General features: G+C 50.7%; 2 protein-coding genes across 2 annotated transcripts; one reads left to right on the top strand and one right to left on the bottom strand.

Annotated features, from left to right (window-relative positions):
• The first annotated feature begins 1,820 nt into the window (after positions 1-1,820).
• On the top strand, positions 1,821-13,766 carry Pitx3 (paired like homeodomain 3). The gene is made up of 4 exons (XM_041661926.1): positions 1,821-1,902; positions 12,020-12,149; positions 12,297-12,499; positions 12,901-13,766. The coding sequence occupies exons 2-4, from the start codon at positions 12,032-12,034 to the stop codon at positions 13,486-13,488; spliced, it is 909 nt and encodes a 302-aa protein (XP_041517860.1). The 5' UTR covers positions 1,821-1,902; positions 12,020-12,031; the 3' UTR covers positions 13,489-13,766.
• Positions 13,767-14,662: 896 nt separating this feature from the next.
• Elovl3 (ELOVL fatty acid elongase 3) lies at positions 14,663-17,537 on the bottom strand. The gene is made up of 4 exons (XM_041660684.1): positions 17,434-17,537; positions 16,518-16,649; positions 15,260-15,411; positions 14,663-15,090 (listed from the first exon to the last, which is right to left on the bottom strand). The coding sequence occupies exons 1-4, from the start codon at positions 17,535-17,537 to the stop codon at positions 14,663-14,665; spliced, it is 816 nt and encodes a 271-aa protein (XP_041516618.1).
• Positions 17,538-19,576: the final 2,039 nt, after the last annotated feature.

Genomic DNA, 19,576 nt, shown 5'->3' on the forward strand with positions numbered 1-19,576 from the left:
TCCCAGTACTCGGGAGGCAGAGGCAGGTGGATCTCTGAATTTGAGGCCAGCCTGGTCTACAAGAGCTACTTCCAGGACAGGCTCCAAAGCTACGAAGAAACCTGTCTCAAAAGAAAAAAAAAGTTAAAAAGTCAGTATCAGCGATATGATTGGTTATTGCCAGGAAAGATGAGATGTGTTCAGTACAAACGAAACTGACGACTAAGAGCTCAGTGTCATGTCGCACACCTGGAAACACTGCATTCAGTACAGGCAAAGATAGGAAAACAGTTAAAAGTTTAGGGCCAGTGAAAATCACAGAGCTACAGAGGCAAGACCCTATCAACAGGGAGATAGGGGAGTTCTGGTCCCGAAGGTCTAGAATTCCACCCTAAAAACCTTGTCCTTTCTCCTGAGTGCAATAAAGGTAACTGGTTTGTTTTAAGAATCGGTACTAGCCGGGCGATGGTGGCGCACGCCTTTAATCCCAGCACTTGGGAGGCAGAGGTAGGCGGATCTCTGTAAGTTCGAGACCAGCCTGGTCTAGAGAGCTAGTTCCAGGACAGGCTCCAAAGCCACAGAGAAACCCTGTCTCGGAAAAAAAAGAAAAAAAGAATCGGTACGTATGCTCAGGGTCATTTTAGGAGTATATTGTGTACAGGGCTTAGGATCTCAGGGGCACCAAATAACCCAGCCTATCATATTCCTTGAACATCTGCCTTGTCCCTTGCAAATACCTAAGCAAAAGGAGCGAAGGCTACCCCTTCTCCATGGGACTGATTGGTGGGGACTGATTGGGGGGGAGAGGGGAATCGCTGAAGCAAGCTGGAAGAGCGCAGCCCAGGCAAACTGATAGTGCAGAGTGAGAAGCCAAGCGCTCACATCTGTGAAGAGCACCCAGCCTAAGGCCAGAGAGCCACTGAAGCTTCCTTTTATTTTGGCCAGGGTGGGAGCTGGCACCGTTGTTACTTGTCCAAGGTCACTGAGTGAGGGAAAGTGCTGTACACCACTTTGATTTTTCTCGTTCCAACCCCTTTCTCCAAGTTATCCTCGTTAGGGGAGGAAAAAATTAGAGATAGCTGGGAAGGAAAAGATGTGATGGAAAAGGGGGTGGGATGGTCTTGAAAAGAGAAATTACCCTTCCAAAGTGGCAGAGTAGGGAGCAAAGCGGCGGTCAGAAGGAGAGATGTAGAGGACTGGAACAGAGACAAAGAGTGGAAAGACAGACAGCGACAAGTGGAGAAAATCGGCGAAACAAGCGACAGCAAAGTGTGAGCGCTGAGACTCGGCGGCCGGGTTCGCCGTTTCACCCGGCCCTCCTTCAGCCCTCTCCCCAGGCACTGCTTCACGTCGCTCCGAGTAGAGCCCAAGCCACCAACTGGGCTGGACTCGGGCCGCAACGCCGACCACGGTACTTTTGCTGGCTTAGCCGACCCGGAGCGTCCCGGCTGGAGCGCCGTCCCGGCCACGTGGGGAAGGGGCGTTACTTTGTTGCTGGCGGACGCTTTTGATTGGTCAGAGGGCGGGGTTCTTGGCTGCCCGCCGGCAGGACCCCTCCCCACTAAGGCGGGGCCTGAAGGTTCACAGCTGGAAAGGGAGGAGTCTGGGCGTTGCAGCTGGAAAGGGGCGGGGCATAGGGCGCGCAGCTAGCGGCGGCGGGCTGGGGGCGCCCTGGGCTGCCTTAAAGTGAATGGGCGCCGGCGGGGGGTGGCACTACTCTGTGAGGCTCACTCTCTCCTCTGCTAGCCTGGGAGCACCCAGCAGAGCGGCCGCCCCAGAGCAGGGGGGCGGCCCCCACCCGGCAGGGTGCCTGGCCCCTGGCCCCTGCCTGCGCTCCAGAACGCCGCCACCGCCGCCGCCGCCGCCACCACCACCACCACCACCACCACCACCACCGGGAGTCTGCCTGCTGCGGGACGCACTGTGAGTGCTCGGCCATGCGGGGAACAGGAGCTCAGGGGACCGGAGGGTCAAGACTGGCTCTGGGACTCCTAAAAGGGAACCTGGGGCGGCTGAACTCTGGTGTTTGGGGAACCGGTCAATTCTGGAAAGGCGTACAGCAGCCCCCGGGCTGGTACATGGGAGAAGGGAAACTCCGGGTAAGGACCTGGGGGACCGGGATGATTAAGGGGACCCGGAGAGAAGCCGAAGAACTGCATGGATCACAGAGCAGGGCGTCTGGAAACCTTTGCCAGAAAGCACCCTGGTATCTAGGGGAAGAGGGCAAGTGACCAGAAGGTAATAGGGGTAGCAGAAAGCTACGGTCGTCCGGCGTAAGGGCAACAGGCAGCGCCCAGCGCCCCTTAGCCCAGGCTTACACAGACTGCAGCAGCTGGAAGTAGGGGTGCTTATAGTAGCTCCTGCTTTTCTTCCCAGCTGCTCCGCAGTTGGAATAGGAGCCGTATTGCGAGAGTAGCTACTGGGTCAGATGGCCGCTGGCTACAGGGCCGAGGCTGCCAGCTCAACGCGACAAAAGTGACGGACCTGTCGTGGGGCGTCGAGATCTGGAAGGGTCCAGATTCAGAGCCGCCTCAGAATCAGACAGAATGTCAGCGACACGTGGGGTTTTGAGCGGACAGAATGTTTGGGGTGGCAAAGTGGGTCTCTCCCGAAGAGACGATGTGTCCAATAGTGGTGGACAGAATGTCCCTGGCCGGCTGGCATGTCCTCTATCCGGCAGCGCCTGCCCAGCTGCGGTTTGTGCAATGGGGTCTTCTCGGGGGTGGGGGTGTCCCCTGAATTTCCAACTTCCAGTTTGCAAACTTGATTCTTTCTGCCCCTTCTGTCTGTTGAACCCAGAGGGAGCAGGGAAATGAAACGACAACGACGCAGCCTGGCCTTAGAACAGGGTACCTCTGCGAAACAACCCCACTCTAGCTCAAACAGATCAGGGCATCGATAGACTTCCACAATACAAATGTGAGGAAAGAATCAAGACCAACAAAGCAAAGAATAAGCTATAGGTACATCAGCAGCGGGTCAGTGAACATCCTTCCACCCGCAAGCCCCTGAGAGTCTCAGTTCCCTCACAAACTCGGAGTCGACTGTTATGCCTCCCCCCCCCCCCTTTCTAACCCTAAATTCCAGTACCGCCGACTAGATGCCCTCACACTCCTAGTCTGGTTGTTGGCCCACTCACGGTTCCTGAGCGACAAGAACCCACCAGACAAAGAGATCGTAGCCCTTTCGTAAAGCAAATCCTGCCTTCCTGAGATAGGGGAAAGGGAAAAGGAGGTAGATGAAATCCACTCTGTGGTCCACATGATGCCTGCACCATCCTCTTAATCTGCCCAAGAAAGATGTCTCAATTGCCCTGTTTGCTTCTTTCTGACTGAGAGAGAGCTCTGACTCCTTTGGACCAGTATAATGGCCACCCTCTCTCCCTGACCTCCAACTCTAACTAGAGCCCAGTTAAGCAGAAGGGAACTCCGAATCTACACACTTGAACAGGACAACTCATCCGGGGTACAAAAAAATTGTTTAACAATGAGTAATCTTAAAAAGTCCACTTTTCTCCTCCTCCACCCATAAGGAAAATATAATTCTTATTTCTCACACTCCTGCCTCCACTCCTCAGTCCTAAGGTTCTGGCTGAGACCTTGCTCCTCATCTTTTGTTTGTCCCTTGCCCTCCTTGATAAACATAGACTCACACCCCAACTATTCCCATCACAGTCCGTATACATCTTAGGGGCTTGTGTTCCCACTGCTTTTGGGGGGGAAATCACTGAAACTATGCAGGAAATTAAGGACTCCATATCAGGGAAGAAATAATGAAGGCATTACAGCTGGCTCTTTGAAAACCCAAAGTTTGGCTTTCACCAAAAAGACTGAAAAAGAAAAAAAAAGATAGCATCATAGCAAAGATGATTGAAAACAAAAACAAAGCAAAGCAGAACTTTCTTCCTCTCGCGTATGAAACCATGTAGCTAAGTGCTTGACCCAGAAGCTCTCAGGGAGGATGCTATGGCCGTAGGGAAGTCAGAGACCAGAGCCAGGAGTGTAGCCTAGTGGGAGAGTGTTTGCATAGCATACCCAAAGTCCTGGGTTAGAGAGAGAGAGAGAGAGAGAGAGAGAGAGAGAGAGAGAGAGAGGGGATGGTTGGCAAAATGGAGAACAGGGAGGGCTTGCTGGGAAACAAGAAGAAAATCTACAACACAATAAAAGACCTAAATGAGTGGAGGACTTGCCTGCTGAATCCTGAAACTGGAGATGTTGGGGGGTGGGGACTCTTAGAACTAGAGAATTGCAGCTTAGGATAAATAGGAGAATGTGCTCTGACACAGTGGACCGCTAACTTCCAGGGTTCATTTTCAGAGAAGTAGAAACGGAATCTATCAGGGCTTCAGTCCCTCATGGTTGCAGTGTGGAGGGCGAGACAAGGAAAAGCAGAACTCCGCTCAAACCTCTTGGTTCTGTGCATCCTAGGACACAGTTCCCTGCCTCCTTGGAGATAAGCAGGGATGGACATTCCTGCCACTCAGGGCCTGTGAGACCTACATGAAACATATCAGTTGTGTACAGAAGGAAAGCTCCTTGTAAATGGAGAAACACCACAAGAAACCTTCCTGCTGTTATTCTGCCCAAACTGCACTCCCCATGGCCACAGAACCTTTCTTTAGGAGGTGGGGTCTTCTGCTTTGGAGTAGCCCCATCGTGTCCTTGATTCAGCCACAGCCAGGTTCTTAAGGACAGTTGGAACATCTTCCCTGGAGTTCCTGTGTCAGCCATCATCCTGTCCCTCTCTGGGTACATGAGGAGCTCCCCATATGTCTTAACCTCTCTACCAAATAGGCTTACCTGGACTCTGCCTGTCTACTGCTCAAGAATGTCAATGAGAGCTGAGGATCCAAGTCCAGGAAGGGAGGGCAGGGTGAAGACTGAAGCAGAACTAGTGACGGAGGGGTGGGAACAGTCAGATCTTTTCTTCTCCATTCACTTAACCTAACATTTGCTTCAGTATGGGAGAGGGAGATGACAGCGAGCCAAAGGGATCTATTAGGTCCTGAGCTTTAGAGGACCTGCAGGGTGTGCAGGGTGTGCAATGACCTATAAGAGTGACAGTCCAATCCACCTCTCTTCCCTGTCTTCCTTCCTTAAGACAATCTTTAATTTTTTTGTTTGTTTGTAACAGAGTCTCCTTTATGTATTCCAGGCTGGCTTTGAACTGGAAACTTCCTGCCTCAGCCTCCCTAGTGCTGCCAGGCATGGTGGCAACCTTCCTTGTAAACCTTGTAAAGCCAATCCATTCTAGTTACCGCCGCAAATAAAGGCACAGAGATGCTGCTTTTGTATGTCACTGGCTACTGGCAAAACTAATCCCACAGCTTGCAGCAGTGCTTCCTGGGAGAGCTGGGAAGGCCATACAGGAGTAGAGAGTGATAGGCAGCCTGTGGCCTACCTTCCCTGTGTGATGGATGTTACCTTAAGACTGGGGTTGTAAATACACATATGCTTTATGAAATAGGGTGCAAAGTCAATTTAAAGTCTTAAATTTCAGCTAGAGAGGCCAGGGATATGCCTCAGGTAGCTTAGTGGTGGTAGGGTCTTCACTTAGCATGTACAAGGGACCTGACTCAATCCTGAGCACAGGAAAATTAATAAAATCAAGCTAGAGATCTCAGAGAAATTTCCTATTAGTTGCTACCACATCCCATCTCTATTTTTCTGTATGGTTTCCTTATAAAGCCCACGCTGGGTTTGAGCTCTTGATCTTCCTGCCTCAGTCTTTTCAGTGCTGGGATCACATATGCGACCACACCCTGAATTTAGGATTTTTTTTTCCCACAGAAAAGCCAGGAACACTCTAGCCTTGACTTTATCAAATTTGAACCAGCACTTGTCTCTCATCACGGGCCCCCTCGATCTAAGCCCTTTTTGCTGCTAGTCCTTCATGTCTCACATTAAGCCTTTGATCAAACGATGGTCTGTGTAGAACTTTAACCACTCCCAATGGTTGGTTCTGGGTTCTTTAGAAGGCCCTGCCCCTTCTCTTTCTCCACAACCACCCTATCAGTCAAGTACCTACATCCTCTGAGCCCCAACACTTGATACCTCTTCTTACAGGTTCCCACATCTGATCTCCCACAACCTTTCTCTTATCATATGTTCTGTGTGCTCCCTAGACTGTAAGTAATCAGTTAAAGCCTGTGGGCTACAGTTCTAGGGGAACCCTCTTATTTAGCACACATACAATGCTTGACCAAAGAAGGAACACTCAGAAACTTGGTGACTTGGGTCCATCAAGTCACCCCTGTCTCCACCTGAGGTGCTGCGTTTTGTCCTGAAGCTACGAGGAAACTAAGAGGCATCCGTTCCCCTTGGCACACTGCGGGTCAGCAGACCAGAGTCTGGGTGTTGGACACCCCAACTGAATGGAAGGCTATAGGCATGCCAGGGATTTGCTTCAGCCCTAGGCTTATGGGATGGTACTGTCTAGTTTAGGGACCTTGGTTTTCCCCTGTTCCCAGTTTACTATTTGCTGAGCAGAGCCATAGGCCACAACCCCAGGGCTGCTTCTGCCCCTCCTCATCCACTCCCTGCAAGCTGAGGATTTTTTCCCATTCTTTCCATGCTGTTGCTCCTGTTTCAGGTATTGCTATTTCAACTTATCTTGGGTTCTCCCAGTGGTCTTCATCTACTCCTCTGGCTTTTGGACTGCAAGTTGGTTCCATGATAGTTGCCTTCTTCCAATAAGCCTGTGTCCCTTGGGAACCACAGTGGCCTATGATCTGGTCTTTGCCTTAATGTCTTCTGCATATTTTGTTGTTGCTGGTCCATTACAGACTTATTGTACTTTGGAATCAAAACATACCTGCACTTCTGTTTTCCCTAGGCCTGGGCTAGCCTCCATGATGCCAGTGAAGCCTGGTCCTTGCATCTCCAGCAAAGGGTGTCAAAAAGAGTAGGCGAGGACATGCAAACCCTCTGGGAGATAGATTCATCACCAATTATCTTTTGGCTATGTTTGACCCTGCCAGCATCAACCAGCCAGGCAGCTTCCACAGGGCTGCATTTCCCTCCCTCTCCACTGGCCCCTGGCCCAACTCCTCAGCTTCCTGACCTGTAGCAGTTTGGGGGAGCTTAATCCTCAGTCAGCCTGTCTCCAACTCAGATAACAACTTGGCGCCCCCAGTCTCTGCCTGACCGGCCCACCCGGACATGAGGCTGCCTGCCTGAGTTCTGTGCCCTCCCTCTCATCTCTTCAGAGCCCGGCTTTTGTGCGCGCTCCTTCTGTCTGCAGCCCCTCACTGTAGTTATGAACTCAGTCAAGAGTCAGACAGCTCCATTCTTTCTTCAGCAGCCCCTGATGCCGGTGGCTCCCTGCTTGCACTCCTTAGCCCATTTTTGCTGCTTCTTTATTCCCTGTGCTCTAAGTTCAGGACTGAGCGCCGCAGCCCTCACTGAAGTGCAGTATCTCGCCAGTCTTCACAAGATGACTTTCTCCTCCAGACACAGAGCCTGGGCAGGTGAGCCACCCAAGCAAGGGTGAGGTGTTAGTGCTCAACTCCTAGAAGGAACTAGAAAAATATTCTGAATTTTATTTTTATATAAGCTATATGTTATTTGAACCTTATAACAATACTGGCCAATTGTGGTGGTGCTTGTCAGTAGGCAAATGCTAACGAGGGTAAAACAGGAGGATCATGAGGCAGGAGGCAGCCCAGGCTATACTTTGGAGCTAGAGACGTGGGTCAGTTGGTAGAGTGCTTGCCTAAAATGAAGGAAGCCCTGGGTTCGATTCCCAGCACCACATCAACTAGGTATGGTGGTGGCACGTGCCTTTAACCCCAGTACTTAGGGGCTAGAAACAGCCAGCAGGAACAGAAATTCAAGGTCATCCTCAGCTATAAGTGAGCCCAAGGCCTTCTTGGGCTGATAGATGATAGACAGACAGACAGATAGATAGAAAATATAATAATGAAGGCAGATCACGGGCACATACCTGTAATCCTACTAGGAAGATAACAAATTTGAGGACAACCTGTGCTATATAGGATACCCCATCTGAAGGGGAAAGATAAAAAAAAATGAACAAAGGTAGAAAAGGGATTACAATCTCCCTCTTAGAGATGATGAAACATCTTGCCAAGGATACAGAGTAAGTTTGGGGTTACCCGGACACGAACCTAGATCTTTTAACTCCAAACCTAATTTCTTTGGCCCATAACAGATTACCTCCCTGCCTTTATTACCTGGCACCAGCTTTCTCGTGTCTTCTTACTCAGCCGAGCCGCCTCTCTCCAATAGCCACTACATGAAAAATATTATTCCCTGGTCCCCTTGGCTTCCTCCTCCCCCATACAGAGTTCTGAACTCCGGGGACTGAGAGAGCTGAGGTACAGAGGGGCCAGGGAGGGGAAGGGAGAGGGGGAGGGGAATGGCTAGCTCCAAAACAACCCAGGCAGCTGTCCCTGTCAGAGAGAGAGGAGACTGTGTGCCGGTGTGTGTCTGTCTGCCTGAATGTAGGACAGCATGTGTGGGAGAGTGCGTGTTTTTGTGCCTCTAGCTTCAAGTCCAAGTGCTCATTGTGTCTAAGTCAGGGCCGTGTTGGTCTGCACATGTGTCTGCCTGTCTCTGAGAACGCACAGCTTGGACTTAGCCCTGTCTTTTGCTCCGGCTGCTATCCTCCTCCCTGGCCTCCTCCTACTGAAATAGAGGATGAAATAAAGACCCAGGTATGGAATGCCAGGGGAAGGGGAGCTTGGAAAACTAGGAGTCTGCTGCCAAAACAGACTGGATGGATGAATGGCAACAGAGGGACATAGCTTTTCCCACAAGCAAACCTCACTGTCCCTTTCGCCCGGTTCTGTGTTGCTTTGGTGGCTCCTGGAAAAGTCAGCAGCGCGGTTTGAATTTCAAGGTCATCTTGAATCTAAAGGAAGGGCAGGCTGAAGCTGCACCTCAATTTCCAGCTCTAAGTGCCCCCCACATCTTTCCAGAAATTTGTGAAGAAGTGCTAGTCAAACTGTCACAGGTCCCTGCAAGGCCACCTCCATTCCAGTGGGGAGTGGTCTGTCGAGTCTGAATTCTCAAATTCCAAGCTCCTGCCCTGAGACCTGGAAAGGGAGAAAAACTGAGCACACTTGCACACTTGGGTGACTTCTCCCTTCCTTGCTGGGTTCCCTCTGGTCTTGCTCGCCCCTCTAACCCCAGCAAAAAGTCTAAGATCACAACCCTTATGCCAGCAGAAGAGGGAGGACTGTTTTTAACCTCTGCCTTGACCTCTGCCTTACTGTCAACCTGGCTTGGGGTGGGGCACAGCTGTGCTCTCAGAGCTGGCTGAAGGGGGCATTACCATGTACAAACACAGGCCATTGTCTATCTGCACACCCTTGAGAAAGGCTCTTAATAATTCAGATCTGCCAAATGAAGTTCATCTCGACATGGGCTAATCCAGCACATTAATGCCTCCCCGTGTAGCCTGTGCTGTGTCCCTGAAGATGGGGAGAAGGTGTTGGAGAGAGGGACACATACACACCCCCATGCACACACCTAGCTCTGTCCTTTCTAGTTTCTATTTCCTGCTGAAGAGGCTCCTGGAATCATCAGTGCCAGTACTGTCCCTTCCCTTTCTTCCCATGAGAGGTCTTGGGAGAGCCCACCAGAAGGAGGACCCTGCAGGGAAACCCTCCAGAGGGACCTAGGCAGGCTCCTTGACAAGATCAGGCTAGGAGGTTTGGGATAGGAATACTAGCAGGAAGTGTGTGTGTGTGTGTGTGTGTGTGTGTGTGTGTGTTGGGGATGTGTCTAAAGGAATCCATACATACTGCCAGGCAAGAGATGGAGGGATAACTAATAGGAAGCAAGATGTTTTAGACAAGCAAAGGAACAGAAGGGTCCTAAGTGCCTTTGGTTTTCTTTTCTTTTGTAATTTGTATTCATTTATTTATTTTTACTTTGCAAGACTGTTTTGCCAATGTGGAGACAAGACAAGGGTACTGAATACCCTGGAGCTGGAGTTACAGATGGTTATGAGCTGCCTTGTGGATGCTGGGAATCAAACCTAGATCTTCAGTAAGAACAGGTGCTTGAAGCCACCGAGCCATCTCTCCCAACAATCCCCCCCCCTCGTGGTTTTCAAACTTGGTTTTGACATGGAACCTTTATTCAAACAAAATCCTTTCAGAAAGTATAATAACCCAAACAAGTAAGGTGGCCCTAGTGCTGAAGCAGACCTAAGGAGACCCAAGGTGGCGTTCTGGTGGAACCTCTGACGGGGCTTCTGCAGCAGGCTCCAAGGACACAATTTGAAAAAAGCCTTTTAGGAGCCCACAGATCTAGTTCAGGTCCTAACTGTGTAAATAAGCTCAGTGACTTAGTTGAGTTACTTTGGTTCTTTGGGTCCACCTATGAAATGGTTGAGCTGGCTTGATCATCCCTAATCTTGGTGTCTGTGTCTGAAACCTGGGATTCTATGAATTCCATGCTACGGTTACATTTCCAGTTTCAGGTTTATTTTTTAATTATTTTATTTTGTTTATGTATATGGGTATTTTATCTGTGTGTATGCCTGCATGCCAGAAGAGGGCATCAGATCCCATGGAACTACAGTCATAGCTATGGTTGTGGATTAGCATGTGGATGCTGGGAATTGAACTCAGGACCTTTGGAAAAGCAACCACTGCTCTTCATTAGCGAGCCATTTCCCCAGCCTGCAGTTCCAGAGCTTTTGATTAGAGATGCTCTACAGGAAATCTAAACAAGTATTCCTTGTGTACATGTTCATGTGTATGAAGGTATGCGTGCACATATATGTGGAGGCAGAGAGCAGCATCTGTGTCTTCTTCAATCATCCTGCATCTTGTCAAGTTTCTCATTGAACTTAGAGCTGGCCAGTAATCTTCTGGTTCCTCCTGTTTCTATCCCTAGGCATGGGGTTAAAGAGTGGTGTTATGTTCGTGCTAAAAAAAGTCAAACCCAAGTCCTCACGTTTGTGTGACAAGCATTTTACAGAAGAATCACCCCTTGTTTTTTGAGACAGGGTTTCATGTAGCCAAGGTTGGTCTTAAAGTCCAGACCTTTTACCTTCTGGGTACTGGAATTATTACCACATCTGGCTCTAAACAAACATTATATTTTAAAAAATAAAACTGAAAAAAAAAAGAAAAAGTCTTTAAAGCCAGGCGGTGGTGGTATTGCATGCCTTTAATCCCAGCACTAGGGTGGTAGAGGTAAGCAGATCTCTATGAGTTCAAGGCCAGCCTGGTCTACAGAGAGAGTTCTAGGACAGTCAGGGCTATACAGAGAAACCCTGTCTCGACCCTCCCCCCAAAAAACAAATAAATAAAACTGAAACTTAATAAAGCATGGTAACACAGGCCTGTAATTTCAGCATTCGAAAGTAGAGGCAGGAAGATCACAGATTAAAGCCACGAGCTTCATGAGACCCTGCCTCAAACAAACAAAAAGGAACGGCTGTGGCACTAGGCCTGTGTCTACCAGTTAGTGTATCTGTGGTCCTCATGTGTGCATAAAACCTCTCCGTGTACACCTTTTTCTCACTTGGTTTCTCTTTCTCAACTCTTCCGTTTTTTTAGATGTATTTTCAGTGCGTGGGTGTCTTCCCTGCATGCATGCCTGTGCACCTGGGTGTCCAGTCCCCGGGAAGGCCGGAAGAAGGCTTTGCATCCACTAGTAGTGAATTACAGATGGTTGTGAGCCACCAGTCATGTGGGTGCTGGGAATCCAAGTGGTGCTTTAAACCGCCGAGCTGTCTCTCCACGCTTATTCTAGAGTACACTATTCAAGACAGCTTTATGTCAACACATGAGAAACGAGGCGAGAATGTTGTTGGGAAATGTGATAACCCCAGGGTTTAGTTGTTGTTGTCTTGTTTGTTTGAGGCAGGGTCTTGCTATGTGTTCTTGGCTGACCTGGCGCTCACAATGTAGGGTAGACTGGGCTCGAATTCATGGGCGATCTTCCTGGGTCTGCCTCTTGAGTCTTAAGATCACAGGCATGCACCACCGCGTCAGGGTGGCCGTTAGTCCCTGGTTTTTACCTCTGTTAACTTGATCTGTGTTTTCTCTTTCCCCTAGAGCCCTCCCTCCATGGAGTTCGGGCTGCTCAGCGAGGCAGAGGCTCGGAGCCCTGCCCTGTCCCTGTCAGATGCAGGCACTCCACACCCTCCGCTCCTGGAACATGGCTGCAAGGGCCAGGAGCACAGTGGTGAGCGCGCCCCCTTCTGGGGGTGGAGGAGAAAACAGTTTAGCCTTGATGGCTGTGTGTTGAGAATTCCTAGAGGTCCCAAAGCCAGAGAATCAGCACAGGCCCTTGCTCGCTGTGACCTATCTCAATCTGTTCTCCGCCCCCTAGACTCGGAGAAGGCCTCGGCCTCACTGCCGGGGGGCTCCCCCGAGGACGGCTCGCTGAAGAAGAAGCAGCGGCGGCAGCGTACGCACTTCACTAGCCAGCAGCTGCAGGAGCTGGAGGCCACCTTCCAGAGGAATCGCTACCCCGACATGAGCACGCGCGAAGAGATTGCCGTGTGGACCAACCTCACCGAGGCCCGCGTGAGGGTATGGCTCCGCCTGACCCGCAGCCCACACCTGCAAGCATCTCGCTCTCGCGGGGCTCTCCAAGGAGCTGGTGGCTCTGCGGTACGGGCCCCACGTCGGGTCCAGTTCCCGCCGGGGATCCCCACCTTCCAGCAGCCTTGCCTGCCACTCCCTAGAAAGCGATTCCTTGCTCGGCCCCGGTCCCACCTTCTCCGTCTTGTTTCTCTTTGATCCCAAGCTGCCTCCCTCCCCAGCAAGACCTTGCGGCCGCTAGCTTCTCTTCTCGGGGCCCCTGGTTCAGAGTGCACCTCCCTTCTAGGCTGCATCCACCTCTGATCTTTCCCGCCCGGGCTCGATCCTACTCTGGCTGGCCCCCTCCCCAGCTGCCCGGGGTCCTCACAGCCTTTCTCCGCTGCCCGCAGGTGTGGTTCAAGAACAGACGCGCCAAGTGGCGGAAGCGAGAGCGCAGCCAGCAGGCGGAGCTGTGCAAAGGTGGCTTCGCAGCCCCGCTCGGGGGCCTGGTGCCGCCCTACGAGGAGGTGTACCCCGGCTACTCCTATGGCAACTGGCCGCCCAAGGCGCTCGCCCCGCCGCTCGCCGCCAAGACCTTCCCGTTCGCCTTCAACTCGGTCAACGTGGGGCCTCTGGCCTCGCAGCCTGTGTTCTCACCACCCAGCTCCATCGCCGCCTCCATAGTGCCCTCGGCCGCCGCTGCTCCGGGCACTGTACCAGGTCCCGGAGCCTTGCAGGGCCTGGGAGGAGCACCCCCTGGGTTGGCTCCAGCGGCCGTGTCCTCCGGGGCAGTGTCCTGCCCTTACGCCTCGGCAGCAGCCGCCGCTGCGGCAGCCGCCTCCTCCCCCTACGTATATCGGGACCCGTGTAACTCGAGCCTGGCTAGCTTGCGGCTCAAAGCCAAACAGCACGCCTCTTTCAGCTACCCCGCCGTGCCCGGGCCGCCTCCTGCCGCCAACCTCAGCCCCTGCCAGTATGCCGTGGAACGGCCCGTGTGAGCCGCAGGTCTGTGGATCATCCCCGAGGGCGGGGCAGTAATTCACAGCCCTCTGGACAGGGATCGCCTAGACTGGCTTCTCGTCCCAGGGTCTGAAAGGGGTGCTTGAGCACCCGGGGAGAAGCGGCAGACTCCGAAGAGGGCCTTTCCCCTCACAGCCCCGAGGGGTGGTCTGGCCCCTAGACGGAGACCGCGCCCCTGGGACTAAGGCCAGGAACAGGGACCAGCTCCCCCAGGGCCAGTTCACCCTTGGCCCATCCCGCCTTCTCCAGACTTCCCCTATCCCGTTTTCAAAGATCAATGAAATAAAAGTGCGCGGACTGTCAAAAGCCTAATGATTCAGACTTGCGGTTGAGCCCTCCTTCCCTTCATCCTTCCCATTGTCCTAAAGAACAGCTGGATGTACGGGAACGGAGTGAGTCTCCAGGCTTCTATGGCTTCATTCAGTCTCACTCCTTTCCTCCGGGATGGGAAAGCGAGGATTTCTGGAGTAAAGGAATACGAAGCTTGGTGTAACCAGTTAGTTGACAGGAATCGTCTTATGCTGGTGCTGCGACGCCACCTCGTGGTCTCAGGGAGGACAGCTAGTAGGTTTGATCTCCGATGCTTCCTTTCAGGGATCTATTTTGCAATTTAGGAAGCCTATGATTTTGGCACTTGTTTCTCACTGTTCCTTTCAGAGGCTCGGACCTCTAACAGAATAGCAATAAAATTCTAGTCTGTAACAGACATTTATTAAGCGCCTACCAGGCCTAGGATTCTTTGTGTGTGCCTCTATCCTTCAGAGATCCTCAGGCTTCCCACTTGTAGATCACTTGGGCAGCCTTCCCCACCAGCGTCCACTTTCCCTCTGCAAGTCTGCAAACCCTCAAAATAATGTTGATCTCTTTAATTAAAAAATAGGGCAAGAAGAGAAAGATTTCTAAATATAAATAAATTTTATATTATCATTTTTAAGGACCTCAGTTCTATCCCCTTCCTAGGGTTTGGTCGGCCTTCACATTAAAGGCAGAAAGATCAAAGGATGACATTTCTTGTTTGTCATAGCTCCCTGCCACTTTTGGGTACAAGCCCCATGGGGGAAACCAGACAGGGAAGGTACCCTAATCATTCTCCCACACCTAACCCTTAGTGCCACAGAGAAAAGCCCGAGGTTCCATCTTTTCGTTCAGTTCTCATTGGCTCTTGGACTTAGCTTTGCTCTTGGGTCTGAAGTAGGCTTGGTGGAAGAAGTGAGCAAAAAGGAGGAAATAGGTCCCGTACAACATAAAGGACCAGAAGAAGTATTCTGTTGTGGTGTAGCACCCTTTTTCCTGCCTCCAGATATAATTCAGGATGCCAAAGATGGTTCCCATAACCATCTGCAGGATCTGCAAGCTGGTGATGGCTATAGGTAGCATGCTGGGGTATTTCACCTTGGCAGCTTTCAGAGTGTAGTAGGTGTACATGATGGAATGTACTCCGAAGTTCATGGTCATGAACCAGCCACCTGAAGGCAATTTGTTCTTGAATCCAAAGCTCGTGAACAGGAGCACAGTGCTGTGGTGGTACCAGTGGATAAAGATGAGCGGCCGCTTACGCAGGATGATGAAGGCCGTATCTCCTGAGAGATGAGGAATCACAGCTGGCATCCCACTCAAGTCTGGGACCACCCACTGCTCTGGGTGTGTTCTCAGGGTGGGGAAGAAGGGACTCTCTACGTGAAGGGGAAGGGGAGGCTCTGAGGAGGAATGCAAGCCACTGGGCATTAGAGAAAAAGCCCCTACACTCACCGAGTTCAACAACCTTGCTGAGAAGAAAGATACTGGACCAGAATTTGACTATGGTGGCATCGATGTAGTTGGCGAAGCACACAGTTTGCTGGAGGCCCCGTGTAAATAGCAGTGTTCCCATAAACTTCCATGTCCTCACTGTACCCAGGATACTAAAGTGAGACAGAGCACAGGAGCATAATGGCCCATTCCCCGGAGTGAACCCATCCCCACCTCTCCTCATCTGGACACGCTCTCTAAACCCTGTTACCTCCTTACCCTTCCAAAGAGGGTGGTTCCAGCTTTCAAGATCCTGACGCCAATCTGATAGATCTAACAAGTATTCTCAGGGAGATAAGGGTTGAGAAAAGACCAATCAACATGGGGGAGGGGTGGAACTAAAAGTCAAGAATGAGGTTCTTGTGATGGGGTGAAAGTCGGAAGAAATGAGTGGCAACATGGGGATGGACGAGCATGGGAACAAGGGCTGGGGAAGTGGTTGGAGACTTTGAAGAAGAATTTCGGTATTTAAGGCTAGAGAAATGTGCTGGCTGTATTGGTTTCGTGAGTACAAGAGGCCCAGAGTGGATCCTCACATCTGTATCCCCAGAACTCAGACGACTGGGACAGGAAGGATGCAGAGAGTATGAGGCCAGCCTGGGTTCCATAGGGGCAATTAGGGCAGTCTGGGATAATACTTGAAAGGCTGTCTTTAAAAGTAAACATTTCTGGGGCTGGAGAGATGGCTCAGAGGTTAAGGACGCAGACCGTTCTTCCAGAGGTCCTGAGTTCAATTCCCAGCAACCACATGGTGGCTCACAACCATCTACAATGAGATCTGGTGCCCTCTTCCGGCATGCAGTCATACATGGAGGCATCACACTGTATTGTATACATAACAAATAAAATCTAAAATAAATAAATAAAAAAAGTAAACATTTTTTCAAAGGTATGGGCCAGGTAGGAGTGGTGCACACGTTGAACCCTAGCACTCCAGAGGCAGAGGCAGGCAAATGGATATGAGTTCAAGGCCAGCCTGATCTACAGCGCTAATTTCAACATAGCCAAGGTTGTTATGCAATGAAATGCTGTCTTGAGAAACCTAAATAAATAAATAGATAAGGTATGGGACAGACAGAGACTGCCATCTTGGGCCCAAGAAAGGAGGAAAATAAGATAATGAGGAAGTCAATGCAGCTAGGGACTTTAGAAACCCTTCGGGATGACAGGCAGGTGTAAGGACTAAGGAATAGCAGGGGTTGGGTGGAGAGTGCCTTACCTGAATATGGCCAGACAGAAGGACCAGAGGATGAGAGGCCCCTGCAAGCTGAAGCTCTTCCGTGGTCTCATGTAGTTCTGGCCCACGAAGATGAGCAACAGATAGATGAGTACTATGAGAAACGAGGTAACCCTGGAGACAGGAGGAAGAGAGGAAGGAGTCACAGGTGGGCACTGCCTAGAGGAAAGCCCACTGAGCTCCCCAGGGACTTCTCTAGACTGGAGTTCCACCACTGTGACATTGCTTTTTCGTGTGGGAACACCGGGTTGGGGGTGAGGGGAGACCAGCAGTATTCACATATAAAGTTCCTAGCACAGGACAGGAGGAGTCGTATGCAAGGTTTCTGTGACTTTGACTTTCTCAGTGACAGTTGTCCACCTGCAGCCAATAACTACTCCGTCCAGGCTGCGGTGTAAGGAGGGGAAGAACATCTTCTGCCTGTTTGGCTCATGCTGAGTTGATTGAACAACAAAAACAGCCCACAGAACATGTCTGGCGGATAAGACAGAGCCTTGGGAAAGCTTGGAAGAAGTTCCCAACTTTGTGGCAATCCTCACAGCAGCCAAGATACATAGTAATTGTGTAGGACCGCTGACTGTAGGCACTCCCGACAGGCAGGTCCTCTGTCTCTGAGGTAACCTAACAGTGTTTCATTCTGGTGAATCTCACTCCTCAGCTGTAGTTTGCACTTTCCCCTTTGTTTTTGTCTCCCTCCACACCCCTCTCCCCATCTTCTCACTTCTGGGATCCTTTACTTCCAGTTCTGATCTCTTTGAAAAGCAAACCTTGAAGGAGGGAATGGGAAGTGGGGAGGTTTGGAGCCAGTATCCCGGCAGCATGAGAAATATTACAGGCATTCACTCCCTGTCTCTACTCCCCTCAAAGCAGTTGGTCCTTCCCCCTCACCAGGTCTCACCAGTACTCCTCCAAAAAGGGCCTTAAGTCCCGCGACATCTCGAAGTCATAGGGTTGCACCAGATCCGCATTTAAACCACGTGAGAAGTTCATGGATGTGGCCATTTCGCTTTTGCACAGGACGAGGTTCAGAGCTTGGGGTGGGAGCTGGATGAGAGCCGAGAGAGCCAAAGATGGAATGGATGGATTTCAGGACCGGACGAAGAAAACCAGGACGGAAAGAACTTGTGTGTAGGAAGAAGGGACCCTGACACGTGCGCTGCTAACCAGCCCGCTCGCACTCCTGTGGCCAGGGCTGGCCGTATATATCGCCAATTATTAAACTGGGGGACCCAGGCTGTGCAAGGTCAGCTCCCGCCCTCAGCAGTTATCCAATCTTAGCCAAGAGTCATCTCTGTCCCGCCCCTGAGCCTCACCAGCATCCTCCTCTTGGACTGATCGGTCCTCAAGGGCACCTCCCCCATGAACAATGAACCAAGCACGCCCCGAACCCAGTAGTCCTCCTTCACTCCTCCCGGTTCCTCCTCCTTCTTTTTTTAAAATTCTGTCAGCTGCTCCAGGTTGACTCATAAACACCCCCTGCCCCAATCCTTGATTTCACTGAGTACCCAGGCAGACCAGTCTTCCTCTGGCACAGCCGACCGTAGCCTTTGCCTCATTTTGCTTTCATCTTCCCCTACTTGGCAGTGAAGAGAAAGTGGAGGTACTCTTTCTCGGCTGCAGGCACCCACTTTCAGAGAAGGAAGCGCCAATGTCCTTATGAAACCCAGGCTGGAATAAGGAAGAGCAAGCAGGGCCCTGAAGAACGGCTCTGGTTCTGTCTCCTAGCTTTGGAGTTGTGCTTGTGGGAGGAGGGAGATAAATTTAATGGATTTTACTGTCGAGTTGCTGATGTTAATATCTGAGGAGGTGGCACTCAAGCTGTTATGGTTTTTTTTTTTTTTTATAGTTTCCTGAACCGTCCTCTCTGACGCCCAGTAAAAACTTTGGAGAGAAAAATGGGGTCACCCTCTGGGCTCCTCATATCCAGGTCCAGGAGAGGCTCCCTGCCGTTTCTCCTCCCAGTCTGAACTTGTCTAATGAAGTCTACTCCTACACCTATGTGTCTGGCTCCAGTGAACAAAAAGCTTCGAAACTTGTAAGCCCTTACTGGCTGTCCCTCTTTTTGCCCTTGACTTATGAAAGTGAAGGGAGACTGGAAGGCTTTAGAACAGTTTGAGAGGCGATGGGAATCTCCAAAACAAATGCAAAGAAAAGAAATATCACCTGGGCCGGTATTTAATTCCAGCACTCAGGCAGAGGCAGGCAGAACTCTGTAAGTTCAACACCACCGGTCTACAGAGAGAGTTCCAGGACAGTCAGGGCTACACAGAGAGAAATTCTGTCTTAAAAAAAGAAAAGAAAAGAAAAGAAAAGAAAAGAAAGGAAGGAAAGGAAGGAAGGAAGGAAGGAAAGAAAGAAATATTTAAGGGGCTGGAGAGATGGCTCAATGATTAAGAGCACTTGCTGTACAACCTTGAGGGCCTGAGTTCAGATCCAGACACCTGTAACAAGGCAGTGTTCTGTCCTAACCACCTGTAACCCCCGGGCTGTGGGGACACAGATAAGAGGATTGCTGGGATTTTCTAGCTGCCAGCCTACCAGGAAATCACAAGCTCTAGATTCATTCAAAGACTGTGCCTCAAAGGAGTAACTCCTACACCCATATACCACATGCGTGCAAACACACAAGCACACACACACTCACACACACAAATGAATTAGGAAAACAAAAGTTTTTTTTTTTTTTTTTTTTTTTTTGGTTTTTTCGAGACAAGGTTTCTCTGTGGTTTTGGAGCCTGTCCTGGAACTAGCTCTGTAGACCAGGCTGGTCTCGAACTCACAGAGATCCGCCTGCCTCTGCCTCCCGAGTGCTGGGATTAAAGGCGTGTGCCACCACCGCCCGGCCCCAGAAGTTTTCATTAAAAAAAAAATTTAAGTCGGGCAGTGGTGGTGCACACTTTTAATCCCAGCACTCAGGAGGCAGAAGTAGGCAGATATCTGAGTTCCAGGACAGCCAGGGATACACAGAAAAACCCTGTCTGAAAAAATAAAATCAAAACAAAACAAACAAATAAAAATACACACACCACTCATATTTATTT

The sequence above is a fragment of the Microtus oregoni genome, unplaced genomic scaffold (assembly GCF_018167655.1).
Source record: "Microtus oregoni isolate MIOR12 unplaced genomic scaffold, Mior012 000012F_ref0000307, whole genome shotgun sequence".
Taxonomy (NCBI): Eukaryota; Metazoa; Chordata; class Mammalia; order Rodentia; family Cricetidae; genus Microtus; species Microtus oregoni.